Source organism: Crocuta crocuta, unplaced genomic scaffold (assembly GCF_008692635.1).
Source record: "Crocuta crocuta isolate KB4526 unplaced genomic scaffold, BGI_CrCroc_1.0 scaffold177, whole genome shotgun sequence".
Taxonomy (NCBI): domain Eukaryota; kingdom Metazoa; phylum Chordata; class Mammalia; order Carnivora; family Hyaenidae; genus Crocuta; species Crocuta crocuta.
Window position 1 is genome coordinate 5,719,175 of NW_027531880.1, and position 19,581 is coordinate 5,738,755.

General features: G+C 35.3%; 1 protein-coding gene across 4 annotated transcripts in view; it reads right to left on the reverse strand.

Moving 5' to 3' along the window:
* The window catches only part of LOC144239108 (A disintegrin and metallopeptidase domain 3-like), a 91,608-nt gene that overhangs the window by 22,673 nt on the left and 49,354 nt on the right, over positions 1-19,581 (reverse strand). For 3 of the 4 annotated variants that reach the window (XM_077773108.1, XM_077773109.1, XM_077773107.1), the window contains exons 14-15: positions 13,757-13,843; positions 5,722-5,836 (exon numbers count right to left, since the gene is read on the reverse strand). In XM_077773108.1, the coding sequence (XP_077629234.1) occupies positions 5,722-5,836; positions 13,757-13,843 (202 nt within the window). The remainder of the gene's footprint in view (positions 1-5,721; positions 5,837-13,756; positions 13,844-19,581) is intronic. The other variant, XM_077773110.1, reaches the window with a different exon arrangement.

The following is a 19,581-nucleotide window of genomic DNA, read 5'->3' on the forward strand; positions in this document are numbered from 1 at the left end:
ATAGCTATATCCTTGTAGGTGTAATCTGCAATTCCCTAACAATTAGTGATGTTAAACATCTTTTCATGTACTTATTGACCATTTGTATATCTTCTTTGGAAAAATGTCTATTCAAACCCTTTGCCCATTTTTTAAAACTGGGTTATTGGTTTTTTTTGTTGAGTTATAAGATTCTTTACATATTCTGGCAATAAATCCTACATCATATATATGATTTATAAAGGGTACCTTGGTGGCTCAGTCGGTTGAGCATCCGACTTTGGCTCAGTCATGATCTCATGGTTTGTGAGTTCAAGCCCTGTGCTGGGCTCTATGCTAACAGGTCAGAGCCTGGAGCTTGCCTCAGATTCTGTGTCTTCCTTTCTCTCTGTCCCTCTCCCACTCATGATCTGTCTGTCTCTCAAAAATTACTAAACGTTAAAAAGGTAAAAAAAAAAAAAAGTCATATGATTTATAAACACTTTCTTCAATTCTGTGGCTTACACTTTCGCTTTCTTGATTAGTGTCCCTTGATAAACAACTTTTCAATTATGATGAATTCCAATTTATCATTTGTGTCTGTTGCCTGTGCTTCTTGTGTCATATCCAGTAAATCACTGCCAAATATAATGTTATAAAGATTTCCCCATGTTTTCTTCATTAGCTGGTACATTTAAACTTTGATTCGTGGAGTTATTTTGTCTATGGTATAAGTAAGCATCCACCTCATTCTTTTGCAGATTGATACCCAATTATCTCAATACCATTTGTTCAGAAGACTCCCCTTTCTTCCATTGAATGGTCATTGCATTCTTACTGAAAATCATTAGACCATATATGCAAGGTTTATTTCAGGGCTACCTATTTTTTCCCACTGGAAAATTTCACTTTCTTATTTTGTTAATTTGTTTCCCAAGTAAAATATCAATTTTGAAGAAGGTACACCTAGGCACTGGTGTAAAATTCCATATTTTTATCTTAGCTTCTATTAAAAGGAAGTGAGAATTCAAAATTTTTCTTTAACTGCCTATAATTATAAAGAAAATAATATTGATGGAGGAGGACATTTTGCAATTCTTAATCAGACAAATGCAAAGAACACTAGCTTCTAATGATGTTGCTGATATTGATCATGTTAATTAAATCTCATAGTACAACTCTTCAAATAATGATATCAAAATTTGCCTTCAATTCAAGAATCAATGAGTAAATAGAATATTTCTAATGACAAGCAAGAAGTATGGTATTCTCATCCAGAAAGTTATACTTCAGCATCCAATACTTGGGCTATTTTTTATTGCAAACAAGGTTTAGGATAATATTCTTTCATCTTTTACAGTATTTGAACAAGAACATTTATTTGATATGGTTTGCCAGTGGACAAATGTGTATGCAAAGTTGATTGGAAGGAGTTAGATGATGCAGGAGTGATCAACATTATGAATAATTATTTTAAGGGTGTTTATATCATAAAATAAAAATATATTCGATTATAGTACAACATCATTTACAATTGCTAAAAAGAAGATAAAATAACAAATATAAAATAGTAAAACATGTAGAGTATCTGATGAAGATTAAAAATTCTGATGAAGGAATCAAAGAAGGCCTAAAAAAATGGAGAATCATACTATGTGTTATTGGAAGATTTGGTAATAAAAAGCAAAGATGTAAAATCTTCCTAAATTGATTCTTAGGTTTAACACAATTTATAACAGCAGGATTTTTAAATAAACATAGACAAGCTTATTCTAAAGTGTATAAGGAAAGGAGACCCTAGGGTAGCCAAAACAATTCTGTAAAAGAATAAAGTAGGAGGATCTTATTTTCCCAATGTTAAAGATTACTGTACAGCAACAGTAACAAAAACAGCATAGCAATTGTGGAAAAAATGACACAGAAAGCAATGGAAAACAGTATAAATAACTGAGAAATATACCAACACAAAAATGTCCAATTAATTTTTTTATGATGTGCAAAAACAATTCAATGTATGAAGGTAGTTTTTTCAAAGAATTATGGTGGAGCAATTGGATACCCATTAATAAAAAATTTAATCTCCCATCCTTTACAAAATGTAATTCAAAATAGATCCATAGACTTAAAAGTAAGACACAAAATTAACACCTTTTAGAAACAGAGAGAGAAGGAGGCAAACATAAGAGACTCTTAAATACAGATAACAAACTGAGGGTTGATGGGGGTGAGGGAGAAGGGAAAGTGAGTGATGGACATTGAGGAGGGCACTTGTTGGGATGAGCGCTGGGTGTTGTATGTAAGCCAATTTGATAATAAATTATATTAAATAAATAAACTAAAATAGAAATATTGTGGCAGAAAATTCAGGATTTAAGGTTAACAAAGAGTTCATACACTTGACACCAAAAGCATGATCCAAAAATGAAAAAAAGGACAACTTATCAAAATGAATATATTTTTTAAAAAACTGGGTCTGCAAAAAACAATTACAGAACTGAAGAAAATATGTTAAGATTACATATCCAACAAAATACATGTACCTAGAAAAAATTTTTTTTAATCTGAAAACTCGACACTTAAAAAACACAATCTAATTAGAAAATGGGCAAAAAATATGAGTAGACTTTTCACTGAAGAGGATTTTTAGATGCCAAATAAAGACATTAAAGATAGTCAACATCATTACCTACTAGGGGAGTTCAAAATGAGTCCATTATAAGATATTAATACATAGCTAATAGACTGGCTAAAAAAATGATATCATCAAATGTTGACAAGGATGCCAATAAACTGGATCATTTATATATTACTGTTGGGAATGTCAAATGTTACAGCCACTCTGAAAATAGTTTGGTAGTTGCCTATAAAACCAAAAATTACTTGGGAAGCCTGGTTGGTTTAGTCGGTTGAGCATCTGACTTCGGCTCAGGTCAGGATCTCACAGTTCGTGGGTTCAAGCCCCGCGTTGGGCTCTGTGCTGACAGGCAGCTGAGAGCCTGGAGCCTGTTTCAGATTCTGTGTCTCCCTCTCTCTCTGACCCTCCCCTGCTCATTCTGTCTCTCTCTCTCTCTCTGTCTCAGAAATAAATAAAACACTTAAAAACTTTAAAAAAAACTATAAATGACTTATCATTCACTCAGTAATGTAATTTTGGGATGTTTCCTAGGGAATTAAAATTTTACGTTCATGCATAATTTTCTATGCAAATTATCATTGCAGATCTATTCATAATTAGCTAAAAATTGGCAACCACCCAAATTTCCTTCAGTGAGTAAATAATTAGACATATTTTGATACATCCATACAAAGGAATACTAGTCATCAATAAAAAGAAATAAAGTATACATGCAACAACTTGGATGCAGTCATGGAAATTATGCAAAAGAAAGAAGTCAATCTCCAAGAGATACAAACTCTATGATTCCATTTATATAATATTCATGAAATAATATAGTTAGAGAGATAGCAGTTTAGTGGTTGCCATGAGCTAAAAATGACAGAAAGAAGGGATCAATGTAGCTACATAAAAGGGTAATATTAGGGTCCATATAGTGATGATAGAGTTTTGTATCTTGATTGTGCCGGTGGTTACACAAATTTGAACATGAGGTAAAACTGCATAGAACTAAATACACACACTTGTGCACTCATGCACATATACACATACACAAATGAGTGCATGTATTCTGGTGAAATCTAGATAAGGTCTGTACATTTTATTAATGTCCATTGCATGGATTTGATATTGTACTATGGTACTGAATTATGGTAACACGAGTACAAAGCACTTCTCTCTGCATTTCTTTCCAACTTTTTATGAATCTATAATTATTTCAACATAAAAAGTTAAATGGAAATCACAATGAAATATCACCACACATCTACAACTGGCAAAACCAAACCAAACCCCCCCCCCCAAAAAATGACAATATCAAATGCTTGTGAAGTGTGGATCATTTATGCAGAGAAATTGGTAATCTCATAGATGAATAGATAGAAAACAAGTGGTACAGACACTTTGGATAATAGTTTAGCTGTTTCTTATAAAATTAAAAATACGCTTATTAAAAAAATGCACTTAGTAAATGACTCAGCATTCTCATTCTTAGATATTTGTCCCATAGTGAGAACTTATATATACACAAAGCCTATGAGCATATGTTCATAGTATCTTTATTCATAATAGCCCAAATCAAGAAACAACCAAAATACCTTTCAATGGCTGAATGTATAAGCAAATTATATCCTTTCTATATAGAATCCTACTGAACAATAAAAGAATGAACTCTTAAAACATATGACAACAGGAATCGTTCTCAAATGCATATGTACTTAATATGACATTCTGGAAAAGGCCAATCTATAGGGACAAGGGGCAGCCAGGAGGAAGTTCTGAGGTGACTATGGTGTTGGGAACTAGAGCCTGTGTGTCTTTTTCAATATCCATTGAACTGTATACGACAGAGTGAATGTTCCTGTATGTAAACTTCTTAAAAACCAGCACACTTAATAAAAACAAAATATAAGAGCTTAAGGCTGATTTTTTCCAAAATTATCAAAAATATATCAATATATACATTTAAGAATCTCAGCCAACCTGAGCAGGATAAATTCAAAGAGAAACACATCTTGGTAAATCATACTGAAACTTATTTAAAACATGCCTGAAACTCAGACAAAGAATAGGAGAAACATTATATTAATGGGATGAATGATAAGACAGATACTGTAGTCTCATCAGAAAATGTAAGCTAAGATACAAATGTATTACATCTTTGAATTGCTGAAAGTAAAAATACCCAATGTAGAAGTCTACTTCCAGTGAAAATACACTTCACAATTTTAGACATTTTTATAAAAACATTTTGAAGATAACAGCTGAGGCTGTTGGTTGCTGCAAGGTACAAATAAAAAGAAACACAAAAGGAAGTTTTTCAGTGAAGGAATACGATGCACATGGAAATTTGAAAGTACTGGAAGAGTTAAAAAAAAATCTGAAAACAGTAAATGTAAATATTTATATTAAAAAATCTTTAACATTCTATTAGCTATTTAAACAAATATAATAATGTATTACCCAGTTAACTATAAATATATATATAGTTATATATAATTACAAAAGTGCAAATGATAGAAAGACATTAATGGAATTATACTGTTATGAGATTTTTACATTTTAATATTTAGAAAAAATGAATACGCTATATTTTTCATGAATGTTCACCAAATAAATGTTAAAATATTTCATACCATTTACTATCCATATACTATGGATATAGATTTTATTCCCTTTACCTTTCAAAAGTATGGTTAACTAAAGATGCAACTTGGTTGTGAATTAGCACATCACAATAGCCAACATCCTTGGAATATATAAATACATAATAAAACTATCATCTTTTCTGTAGTTTAGCCATACATATATAGAAAACTCTGCTATATAAACAGAAATGTTTTGGGAACCATGATTAAAATTAAAGGAAGGGCTATTAGCATGCTCACTCCTTGATTGGAACTAAAAAGTATATACAAATTTTGATTGACAGTATGATCTAGAGCTGTACTGTTATACTTGCCACTAGCCACACTGGCTTCTTAAATTTTTATTAAATAAAGTAAATAAAATAAAATAAAATAAAATGGAAATTATATTTCTTTAGTTGCAGTATTCATATGTCAGGTGCTCAATAACCGCATAGTCAGTGAAAATCATTTCTATAAGTACACAAAACTCTACTGAAGCACACTCATCTAGATACTAACCTTCTGGAAGCCAATACCCATCATTATAACTTCCTCCTGGTGATGATGGTTTTGGATAACAATTTGGAGGAGAATATCCAACATCACAGTGACAATTAAACATATTATTGCAAACCTAAAACCAGAACCAAACAGAAAATAAGAACAATTTATGTACATGGTAAAAATTAAATGCATTATTTGTGACAGTTAGATAATGTAAGTGATTAAAATATGATAATTTCCCATATTTTAGGTAGCTTTGATTGTATTTTCATGTGGAAAATAATTTTTAAAATAAAATCTAATATATAAATGTCAACGAAATATCTTTTCAATGTCATAGATACTTTCTCTTATTGGTCTCTTGTGTTTTTAAATAAAAATAGATAACATTCTGATACAACTGAAATGCATTCTTCTAAAAAGTTATAGAGGGGGAAGAAAAAAACATGGCAGAGAAGAAGGGGGCTCCATACTTCCTGCCCTCATCTCTCAAACAACGAAGGGCTGAAGCCAAAGGACTCCGAACCCCAAGAGTCTGGGAGGAAAGGAGATGGAGTCTATTAGGAAGACAACCTCATACGTGCGTGATTGCAAACTGGGGGACATAAAAATAGGCTGGGACATGGAGGCACAGAGGGGAGGGATCTCCTTCTGCAGAGAGACAAAGGGAAGAGAAAGAGCTGCTGGGGAGATGCAAGAATATAACTGAACAAGATAAAAACTTTGACCCAGGATGGAGAGGAATCCTATAATCCCATCTTTAACTGCAGGGCTTTCAGAGAGAGATCCCATCTCTAACTGTGGGGCTTTCTTTGGACTGTTTGCCCTGTTCTCGTCCCAGGGGACAAGGGGCATTCCCTCCAGGTTCAGGGGTACCTCAGGGGCACAATAGGCACTGGGAGGAACTGGTCCCCTGCCCTGAAGTGCTGTGGCTCTGGATTACATATCAGGTGCCATCATTAACATGCGCGGAGTGAGAGCTTGGAACCTGGCTGGGCTGGGCATGGGACATAGGAGATGGCCCACCTCATCTGTGCCCACAGCACAGTGAGGATGGATCCAAAGGAGTGATTTGGGATACCTGGTCCTAGGAGAAGGGATTAGGGTGTCACCATTTTTCTCCCCACAACTACCAAGGCGAGGCCTCAAGGATTTGTCGGAGGGGCCCACAGTGAAGGCAGGACCCGTCTACACCAAACCACGCCCATCTGTGCTGGGTAGCTACTTTTTTTACAGAAGCCAGATAGATACTGTGGAAACAGATGGTCTCCTCTCCCAAGACCAGCACTGCTGCATTGCCATGATTAACTCTAAGTCAGTTCTTGCTATTCATATATATTCTCCCTATTCTCATTCTTATCTCTCACAAAAAAATTGTGAACAGGTCAATGAAGCCAAGAGAAGATTTTTTGAAAAAAATAAACAAAATTGATAAACGTCTAGCCAGGCTTCTCAAAAAAGAAAAGAGAGAGCACCCAAATAGACAAAATCACAAATTAAAATAGATTTATTATAACCAATCCATCAGAGTACAAGACACTGTCAGAGAATATTATGAAAACTTATATGCCAACAAACTGGACAACTAGAAGAAATCGTCAAATTCCTAAACACCCACACACTATCAAAACTCAAACAGGAAGAAATAGAAAAGCTGAACAGACCTATAACTAGTGAAGAAATTGAATCAGTTATCAAAAATCTCCCAACAAATAAAAGCCTTGACCAGATGACTTCCTTGGGGAATTCTACCATACATTTAAAACAGAGTTAATACCCATTCTTCTCAAGCTGTTCCAAAAAATATAAAGGGAAGGAAAACTTCTGGACTCATTCTACAAAGCCAGCATCACTTTGATTCCCAAACCAGACAGAGATCCAGCAGAAAAAGAGAACTACAGGCCAATATCCCTGATTAATATGGATGCAAAAATCCTCAACAAAACACTAGCAAATCGAATTCAACAGCATATAAAAAGAATTATCCACCATGATCAAGTGGGATTCATTCCTGGGTTACAGGCCTGGTTTAATATTCACAAATCATTCAATGTGACTGATCACATTAACAAAAGAAAAGATAAAAACCATATGATCCTGTCAATAGATGCAGAAAAAGCACTTGACAAAATACAGCATCCTTTCTTAATAAAAACCCTCAAGAAAGTCAGGATAGAAGGAACATACTTAAACATCATAAATGCCATTTATGAAAAGCCCATAGCTAATATCATGTTCAATGGGGAAAAACTGAGAACATTCCCTCTGAAATCAGGAACATGACAGGGATTTCTACTCTCATCACTGTTGTTGAACAGAGTGCTGGAAGTCCTAGCATCAGCAATCAGACAACAAAAGGAAATAAAAGGCATCAAAATTGGCAAAGATGAAGTCAAACTTTCACTTTTCACAGATGACATGATATTCTACATGGAAAATCTGACAGAAGAAAATCCATCAGAAGTCTGATGTAGTAGAATAGTCTACTAGTCCATGAATTCAACAACATCGCAGAGTACAAAATCAACAAACAGAAACCGGTTGCATTTTTATACACCAACAATGAAGTAACAGAAAGAGAAATAAAGCAACTGATCCCATTCACAATTGCACAAAAAAACATAAAATACCTAGGAATAAACCTAACCAAAGATATAAAAGATCTGTATATTGAAAACTACAGGAAACTATGAAGGAAATTGAAGAAGACACAAAGAATTGGGAAAACAGTCCATGCTCATGGATTAGAGGAATAAATACTGTTAAAATGTCAATATTACCTAAAGCAACCTACACATTCAATGCAATTCCAATCAAAATTGCACCAGCATTTTTTTTCAAAGATAGAACAAACTATCCTAAAATTTGTATGGAACCACAAAAGACCCTGATTTGCCAAAGTAATATATTGAAGAAGAAAACCAAAACGGGAGACATCACTATTCCAGACTTTAGCCTCTACTACAAAGCTGTCATCATCAAGAAAGTATGGTATTGGCACAAAAACAGACACGTAGACCAGTGGAATAGGACAGAGAACTCAGAATTGGACCCACAAATGTATGGCCAACTAATCTTTGACAAAGTGGGTTAGAGTATCCAATGGAAAAAAGACAGCCTCTTTAACAGATGGTGCTGGGAGAACTGGACAGCAACATGCAGAAAAATGAAACTAGATCACTGTCTCACACCATACACAAAAATAAACTCAAAATGGATGAAGGACCTGAATGTGAGACAGAAAAACCATCAAATCCCTAGAGGAGAAAGTAAGAAACAACCACTTTGACCTCAGCCGCAGCAATTTCTTACTTGACACATCTCCAAAGGCAAGGGAATCAAAAGTAAAAATGAACTATTGGGACCTCATCAAGATAAAAAGCTTTTGCACGGCAAGGGAAACAATAAACAAAACTGATAGGCAACCGACAGAATGGGAGAAGATAGTTGCAAATGACATATCAGATAAAGGGCTAATATCCAAAATCTATAAGGAACTTACCAAACTCCACACCCGAGAAATAAATAATCCAGTGAAGAAATGGGCAGAAGACATGAACAGACAGTTCTCCAAAGAGGACATCCAGAGGGCCACAGACACATGAAATGATGCTCAGCGTCACTCATCATCAGGTAAATACAAATCGAAACCACACTGACATACTACCTCACACTGGTCAAAGTGGCTAAAATGAACAAATTAGGAGACTATAGATAGTGGCAAGGATGTGGAGAAATGGGCACCCTCTTACACTGTCAGTGGGAATGTAAACTGGTGCAGCCTCTCTGGAAAACAGTTTGGAGATTCCTTAAAAAATTAAAAGTAGAATTTCCCTATGACCTAGCAATAGCACTGCTAGGAATTTACCCAAGGGATACGGAAGTGCTGATGCATAGGAGCACATGTACCCCAATGTTCATAGCAGCGCTTTCAACAATAGCCAAATCATGGAAAGAGCCTAAATGTCTATCAACTGATAAATGGATCAAGAAGATGTGGTTTATCTATACAGTGGAATACTACATGGCAATGAGAAAGAATGAAATCTGGCCATTCGTAGCAATGTGTATGGAACTCGAGGGTGTTATGCTAAGTGAAATAAGTCAGGAAGAGAAAGACAGAAACCATATGTGTCCACTCATATGTGGGTCAGGAGAAACTTAACAGAGGACCTTAAGGGAGGTGAAGGGGAAAAAATAGTTAAGGAGAGGGAGGGAGGTAAACCATAAGAGACTCTTAAATACTGAGAACAAACAGGGTTGATGGGGGTTGAGAGAGAGGGGAAAATGGGTGATGGGCATGGAGGAAGGCACTTGTTGGGATGAGCACTCAGTGTTATATGAAAACCAACATGACAATAAACTATATTAAAAAAAGAAGTCCCTATACAAATTAATGTGCTACAATAAAGAACTGTAATACTATGTTTCTTATTTGGGTTTGTACAAATATGACCAAACAGTGTAAAAATAAATAAATAAATAAAAATAAAAATTATTGAAATTGTGAAGCTAGAAATAATAATGTGGGAGCTGACATATAATATGAATTGTGCTAGATTTTTAAAAAATGCCAACTTTTACCCAAAAAATGGGGGAAAACAAAAAGGAAAAAAGCATGCTTAACCAGAAAAAGATACAAAATGTATTGTGCTAGAAATAGGAAAACTATAAAGTATCTACAAATATTATCTCGTGGATGAATCAAAAGGATCACAGCTAATGTCATTGTCATTGTTCCACTAGCGTCAGGAAGGAGACAAGGATCTCCACTCTACCATTACTATTTAACATAGGACTGGAAGGCTTAGACTCAGCAAACAGACAACAAAAAGCAATAAAAGGCATACAAATCTGCAAGGAAGAAGTCAAACTTTCACTATTTGTAGACACCATCATACTCGATGCAGAAAACCTCAATGACTCCAACAAAAAATTGCTTAAAGAAATACATTTTATTCAGTAAAATCACAGGATAGAAAATCAATGTGCAGAAAACTGTTGCATTTCTATATACCAACAACAAAGAGGCAGAAAGAGAAATGAAGGAATCAATCCCATTTTCAAGTGTACCAAAAACAATAAGACATCTAGGAATAAATCTAACAAAAGAAGTAAAATATCTACACTCTAAAAGCTATAGAACACTTATGAAATAAATTGAAGAGGACACAAAGAAATGGAAAAGTATTCCATGCACGTGGATTGGAAGAACATTGTTAAAATGTCTGTACTACCCAAAGCAATTTACACATTTAATGTAATCTCTATCAAAATAACACCAGCATTTTTCACAGAGCTGAAACAAACAATCCTAAAATTTGTGTGCAACCACAAAAGACCCCGAATAGTCAAAGCAATACTGAAAAAGAAAACCAAAACTGGAGGCATTACAATTCCAGATTTCAAGCTATATTACAAGACTGTAGCTATCAAGACATTGCTGGGACCCACACCCACCTCGCTGGATGACAGTCACAGCAAGGAAATGGCAGTGTTGACACACATGGTAGCTCCTGCCATGAGAAATGAAAACTGGTATCTGGCTACTACTTCTGCTACTACTGGCTCATGCTGGAAATAAGCCTGCTGCTATTGACCAGGCCTCACAATATTCCAAATCAGACTGATATTCCCCACACAGATACCTCATAAGGAAAAGCACATTCCTGCCTTTTCAAAAGAGATTTAAGATGAAAGCTCTGTGGATGATTGTCGAAGGCTCTTCCTATGGGCCTTGCAGATCCAAGACTTAGATAATAAAGGGAGTTAAGAACACAGGAGTTACAATTGAGCCTGGCCCCGAGACAAAGAGCCTAATTTATTGTCAAGGAACAGATAAGGGCAGAACTTAAGTTAATACTTACACCTTTTCTAACTGGTGATGTATGGCAGTCCCTTCCCTAAGGCCTACTTTCCGCAAACACCCTCCCTTACACTGGTGGCTGGGATGAGGATAGATAAGAGTAGCTAAAACATAACCCAAAAACAAAGGCCGACACATTTAGGGCCTCCATGGTGTTTACACATTCAGCGTCGAGTCAAAAAGGTTTCCACAAACAACTTATTAACCAGTTCAAAAACATTCATCCTTTTGTGAGCCAGACAGAATGACTCCTAGCCTATCTGTATACAACTTAGCCTATGTCCTAATCCTAGTGTTATTAACTTAGAACAAATATGTATGTCATCCTGTTTTTCACTAAGAATATCCTGTTATTCCTTAGCTGTAAGATGTACTCAACCTCACTATGATTGGGGTGATTCTGCAAGAATACTTCCGAAAAACCTGTTCTTCTATGCTTTTCAAAGCATCTTATCACAAAGTTTTCCATTGTAAAAATTCCTTTTTTTGATCTCATGTTGTCATTGGACCTTTAAATAAAGACACCAAAACTGACAGGACAGAGATGTCTGCCTGGTGACCAGAAAGAATCTCAGGGTTCTCTCATCCCTCCCTCGCTGACACCGTCCATCCTTCAGGGACCCCTGGACCTGCTGGAGCTGGCCTCCGGCAAGACATAATGGCAGTGGCACAAAAAACAGACACATAGATCAATGGAGCAGAATAAAAATCCCAGAAATGGAGCCACAACTATATGACAACTAGATTGTCAACTAATCTTTGAGAAAACAAGAAAAGTATATTCGATAGAAAAAGTCTCCAGCAAATGGTGTTTGGAAATAAGACAGCTACGTGCAGAAGAATAAAACTGAGTGACACTTTCTTACACCGTACACAAAACAAATTCAAAATGGATGAAAGACCTAAATGTGAAACAGGAAGCCATCAAAATCCTAAATGATTTTGAAACCTCTTTGACCTTGGCTGGAGCAACTTCTGACTAGATGCTTCACCAAAAGCAAGGGAACAAAAGTGAACATGAACTATTGGGCTTCAAATAATAAGCTTGTGCACATCAAAGAAAGCAATCAATAGAACCGAAAGGCAGCTTACAGAATGGGAGAAGATATTTGCAAATGCTTTATCTGATAAAGGGTTAGTATCCAAAATCTATAGAGAACTTCTCAAACTCAACACCTAGAAAACAAATAATCCAGTGAAGAAATGGGCAGAAATATGAATACTTTTCCAAAGAAGACATACAGATGGCTACAGACACGTGAAAAAATCACTCATCATAAGTGAAATACAAATCAAAACCATGATGGGATTACCACCTCACACCTGTCAGAATGGCTAAAAATAACTATAATTTATTATTGTAAATTAACAATAGTTTACCATGTGAGAAGACATTTTTAAAACTAAGAAGCTAGTCTCACCAGAATTTGAGAAAATGCACATTTTCATCCATAATAGGTGGGAGCAAAACTGGTACAATGTATCTTAAAAACATAGTATTTCTGAACATTTAAATGCTGCATAAGATTGGCCCATCTGATTTCATTGCTAGCAACTTAAGAAATCAGACAATTGTACAAAGGTGAATGTACAGCAATGTTCATTACACCATTATTAACATTAGTCAAGTAAAACTTTAACATTATCTAAAAGTCCATCAGTAAATGAATTTTCAAATACAGTATGGAGGAGACATACAGGGAAATAACTTGAAGCCACTAAAGAATAAAAGGGATCTGAATGGACACGGAACTGCTCTCACAAAAATACTAGATGATAAGTACTATATGTAGTATAAATAGATTAAGTGTGTATTTACATATATATCAGTACACATACATTGAATTATAAGCAAAATTTATATAAGCATGTATAAAAGTATATTTGTAGTCTTCAATAAGCCCATTTCCAAAATTTCACACTCTTAATCTAACGTAATAACAAATTGTTTCATACTGCATTTCTGTACAAAGTTCACAGCTTATTAGCTCATGAGACCTTTAATAATCTTAACACAGAAATCATGTACATAAGTATAAGTAATGGAATCCATTTTCCTTATTTAACTGCAAGTTTCTAAAAGAAATTTCCATATCAAATAATTCTGAACCTTATTACTATCCTGGAAAAAGCCACTAATGGATTTTAAACACTATGTGTAAAAATAGAGAAACTATTACATACCCCATGTCCACTGCAATTTATTACTGAGTCACAATTTGCTGTTACTGAATGCTCACTTATATCAACACAGGATCCATTAAAACAATACTGAAATGTTAAAACAACCAACAAAAAATCTTTAAAGTCAAGAGTTGAGCAATTGTACTTGATACAGAAATTAGATGCACAAGATAGATCGATACAGATACACACACACACACCAATCTGGATTTCACAACATCTACTTCTTCTAATAAAAGAAGTTGGGAGTCCAAATGACATATAATTACTACATATAAAATTTTGAGAATGCAATACTACTTTTCCCTTGAGGGAACACAGTTGTGAGTTTATTGATACTAATTGGTGTGAGAACAAAAACAGCCAATTTGTACTGACTATTTGTAATGAGTTAGGGTCTGTCTTTGCATTTTCTATGCATTTTTATAATATATACTCAGATTGACCCTGTGAAAGAGATGTTTTTATCCTCATTTTAAATGTCTATTTATTTTTGAAAGAGAGAGCACAAGTTGGGGAGGGGCAAAGAGACAGAGGGAGACAAGAATCTGAAACAGGCTCCAGGCTCTGAGCTGTCAGCACAGAGCCCAAAGCCAGGCTGGAACTTGCAAACCACGAGATCATGACCTAAGCTGAAGTTGGATATTTAACTGACTAAGTCACCCAGGTGCCCCATCCTCATTTTATACTTGAAAAAAATAAATGTACTGCTTTAAGGCATGCATGAGCTATTGACAGAGCTAATACTCAGTGCAGGAACTACTTTAGTCACAGAGCTTCATATTGATCATTGCTAAATATCAATGTTATCATTTTCATATTTATTTCCAACTTTAATGACAATATCTCTTATCTCTCACATCAACATGTGTTCTAGAGAAAGTTATTTAATCCCTCCATGACTCAGCTTATCTAACTTTGAATTTGGAGCAGCAATTGATACAAATTTTTAAAATATAGGTTATAAGGATGAAATAATTTGCTAGACATAAGGAACAAAAGCAGTGTCTGGCACATAGTAAATGTTTACTAAACACAAAATATTTTTTTAAATTATCTGTTTATTTACTTCATTTTCATGTGGACTTTAAGTGCTTATTCCTCTACCCAAATTTTAATTTAATTTGAATATCTTTAGGGAAGTCTGTAAAAATTATCTGTTGTCTTTTCTCAGGTTATCTGATAGAATATACACTGTGTTATGAATAGTCTTAAAAAACATTATTTCCTTTCACCGTTAATCAATCATCATCATGAAGGAAGGAATATCAGCTTGTTCAGTAACTGGAAGTACTCTCATGAAGCCAGAAAGAATAACAAAATTTTGTACAAACCAGAATTGTCTGTCCACAAAACTATTTTCATTCTAGTGCTCCTTAAACACTGTAATTAAGGCAATAATAACTAGTCATATTTCATCGGGCTGTCTTTAGGGGGAAAAGCCAGGAAAGGTTAAGACCCATGCTTCTGATACAATTTCCTTCAAGTAAACGGATCAATTTGCAGCTGGCTCTTTTGGTTTTTTTGTTTGCTTGTTTGTTTTTTTAATGTTTTATTTATTTCTGAGAGAAAGACAGCATGAGCAGGGGAGGGTCAGAGAGAGAGGGAGACACAGAATCTGAAACAGGCTCCAGGCTCTGAGCTGTCAGCACAGAACCCGATGCGGGGCTCGAACCAACGAACCGAGAGATCATGACCTAAGCCAAAGTCAGACGCTTAACTGACTGAGCCACCCAGGCGCCCCTGCAGCTGGTTTTTTTTTTGTAATGACAGCGAAAACAAGAGATGCTACAAAAGTAGTTAAGTCTGGGCAGTGGCTGAGATGATGTTTTGAATATAAACTAATATACAAACTTCCTTCTTTGAACAAGAGACACAAACAGTGTCCCAAAAGCAGTCACACCATGCTTCAAAGAAAAGAAAAACAATATGAGAAAATAAATATTTCCTAAAGAGAAATGCCTGGATTATATAAGCATATTTTCTTATAGTCCCAGGTAAGAAAAAGGGAGTTAATTTTATTCATTAACCCATTGATTCGCTTATCTAGTGTTGGATATTTAAATGTCCCAAATATACTCCTTTTCAAGTTTGAAATTAATGTGTTGAGATATATTCACTTCCCTAGCCTAGCTATGTGAACTAGAATCACTTCTCCTCTTCTATGTCTTATCAATAAAAAATCAGAAAGCTTTCTATCATATCCAATAATATTAAGCAAACTTGCATTGCTGGAATAATGTCTATCTCCATGCAGCATACTCTTCACCCGGTACATAACAGTATTAAATATATGAGTGTTTTATTTAAAATTTCATTATGATTTATAAGGGAGATGTACTTTCTTCCTGTTAATAAATAACTTCTCCCTTCTCTGTTTCTTTTTATCTATCAAGATAATTTTTACAAAAGACCCACATTTAGTGACAGTAAAGAAGTCTTTCCTTTTCCATCATTCTGAAATCAACTGAACAAGGGAGAATAACAAATAATTCCTTGATGAATTTTTCAAATAACCACAGACAAATTCTAATTCACTCACAACAGCTCCCCTTTTCCTAATTAGTGTGAGTAAAGAAGCATCAGAAAGAGGCAATTTGAAAATGAAAGATTTAAGAACTTCCCGGGATTCTGAAACAAAAGAAGGCCACTGATGGATAAAGTAAAGTGAGGAAGCCACATCATCAAATACAATGGTAAAGGAGAGAGCCCGGTTGATCAGTCTCAAATGTTCTCGATGAGCTGCAGCCTGAGTAATAGGAAAAGCAGAAGAAGAGCCAAAAAGGGCAGGTAGGGAAAGGTGGCTAAAACGCAGAATTATCCATGGAAATCTGTCCACAAAACCACAAAATTAGCTCTCATATTCACTACTCACCTATCTTTTCCCTCAATTACAAAATGTAACACAACACTTTTTTTAAAAAAATTTTAAATGTTTTATTTATTTTTGAGACAGATAGAGACAGCGTGAGCAGGAGAGGGTCAGAGAGAGAGGGAGACACAGAATCCGAAAGGGGCTCCAGGCTCTGAGCTAGCGGTCAGCACAGAGCCTATGCGGGACTCGAACCCATGAACCGTGAGATCATGACCTGAGCTGAAGTCGGACGCTTAACTGACTGAGCCACCTAGGCGCCCACACAACACTTTTATCTCAAGGGAGAAAATTTAGAAAGGTATTTTGTTTCCTAAAGCAATTAAATTAATGGTGACTACAGAATGTGGGCTTTTCAAATGCTATCCAGTGAAGTATCATGACCTAAAAGCCAGTTTCCAAAATGAAGACTGTCATGTAACAAACCCCTGTCACATGGAAAAGGCTGCCAATTAGGGCTTTTGTTTTTTTAAATTTAATTAGAAATGGTATGGGAGTAAAAAGTCATGCTAGCTTAAAGCTCCTACTGAACCAAGTAGAGACAAACAATCTTCCTTCCTCCCTTCCCTCCTTCCCTTCACTTCCCTTCCTTCTATTTCCTTCCTTCCTCATTCCCTTGATTTCCCTCCATGGGGACATTGGCCAGTTGGGCATAGGCTAATGATCAGACTTTCCCAGGCAGAGAATCACTGCTAGAAAGATGAGTGATCTATAAAGCTTTTAGGGGTCATACAGCTGGTGGGACAAATCAGCCCGGTAATCTTCTGTGGCATTTGTATGTCTGGTTCCCATATGGTTTTATTTCAGATGTCATTGTAATTGTCTTTTGCCTGAAGGTGAGATGTTATTTCACTCTCCCTACTTTTAAGATTCTTTGTCTTAATTTTCATAAATTTAATTATGCTATATCCTACTGTGAATTTTACTGGGTCCGTCCTATATGACATTCAGCTTCTTGCATTTTTATGTTTATACCTTTTGGCAAATTTGAAAGCTTCCAGACATTATTTCCTCACATACTTTCCCCTTCTTTAATTCTTTCTCCTATTCTTCTAGAATGACAGTTTCATGGTATTGTATCTTGTACTATAATCTCACACATCCCTGAGGCTCTATTCATTGTTTTTTTTCAGTGTACTTTGTTATTCAGATCGGGTATTTTCTATGGTTCTATCCTCAGCTTTACTGATTCTTTTCCCTGTCACCTCCAGTCTGATCCTGAGCCCATTACTGAGTTTTATTAAATTATTTTTTTAAGTTTATTTATTTATTTTGAGACAGACAGAAATATTTATTTATTTGTGAATGGAGCAGGGACAGAGAGAGGAGAGAGAAAACCCCAATGCAGGGCTCAAACTCCCAAAACTGTGAGATCATGACGTAAGCTGAAACCCAGAGTCAGATGCTTAACCAACTGAGCCACTCAGGCGCCCCTATAATTTTTTTTTTATTTCAAAAATTTCCAGTTGGTTCTTTTTTATATCTTTTCTCTGTGTGCGGGAACATTCTATTGTTCCAAGAGTGGTTTCAAGAGCATGTTTGTAATTGCTAATATGCTAATATTCTAATAAATAATGGCTTCTTTACATTCTTTCAAGAGTATTGGTGTCATCTTGGTGTAATGATGTTAGGTTTTTCTTTCAAATTGAGATTTTCTTGGTTCTTGGTATGAAGATTAACTTTTTATTGAAATCTAGATATTTTGAGCATTATGAGATTCTGAATCCTGTTTAAACCTGTGTTAGCAGTTCTCTGTTCTAGACAGGGGACAAGGGATATTGCCTCATTATTGTCAGGTAAGGTTAGAAGTATAGGTTGCACTAACACCTGAGATGAGAGGGCGTCCTAATTACTACAAGGGTCAGGGAAAGACAGACGCCACTAAGCTTCTGCTCATATCACCCTGATTAGAGTGAAGGTATGGCCACAATTCTATCTATGCTGTTTGGTTAAAGTAAAGCAGTTATTATTTAAAAGTGTACTGTTTGCTAGACTGTTCCTTTGGCTAAAGAAGTCAGGATTTCCTTGATGACTTCTTTTCGTGTCTGTCCCATTTGGCACTTCTGAGTTGCTAGCTTTGCTGACACCCAGGTTGGGATATATGAGGCAAAAATAAAAGGAAACTCACTGCTATGTTGTTCCTTGGTTTCTGAAGTCCCTACCTACTCTTGCCTTTCTCTCCTCAGCTTTCAGAATCTTAATGTTAGCTTTACATATAAAATTGTTTTTAACTCTACCCAATAGAAAAGTATGTCTAGTGCATTATTCCAGAACACCAAATCTCTACCTGGTTATTTTTAATCTTCACATAATACATTTATCAATATTTTCCTTTATATTTAACTCCTTTTGCAGCATTTAAGAAATCTTTGCCTGAATGAGAAACAATGAAATCTGGCCATGTGTAGCAACATGGATGGACCTTGAGGGTGTTATGCTGAGTGAAAAAAGTCAGGCAGNCTTATTAAAACATTTTGAACTGCAGTTCCTCTGAAATAATATTTTCTACTTTAGTCTAGAAGTCAGTTTATCATCATACAAATACTGCATGCTTTATTTTAACTTTACAATAAGTCTTGGTATTTGGTAGTATGACTTTTCAGTTTACATTTTCTTCTTTAAAATTATGTTGGCAATTTGTTATTTGGGTATTGAGTTTGGTGAGTTTTTTATAGAATTTGGATACTAACCCTTTATTCCATATGTCATTTGCAAATATCTTCTCCCATTCCATCAGTTGCCTTTTTTGTTAATTGTTTCCTTCACTGTGCAGAAGCTTTTCATCTTGATGAGGTTTCGATAGTTCATTTTTGCTTTTGTTTTCCGTGCCTCCGGAGACATATCTAGTAAGAAGTTGCCGTGACTAAGCCCAAGAGGCTGTTGCCTATTTTCTCCTCTAGGATTTTGATGGTTTCCTGTCACATTTAGGTCTTCAATCCATTTTTAGTTTATT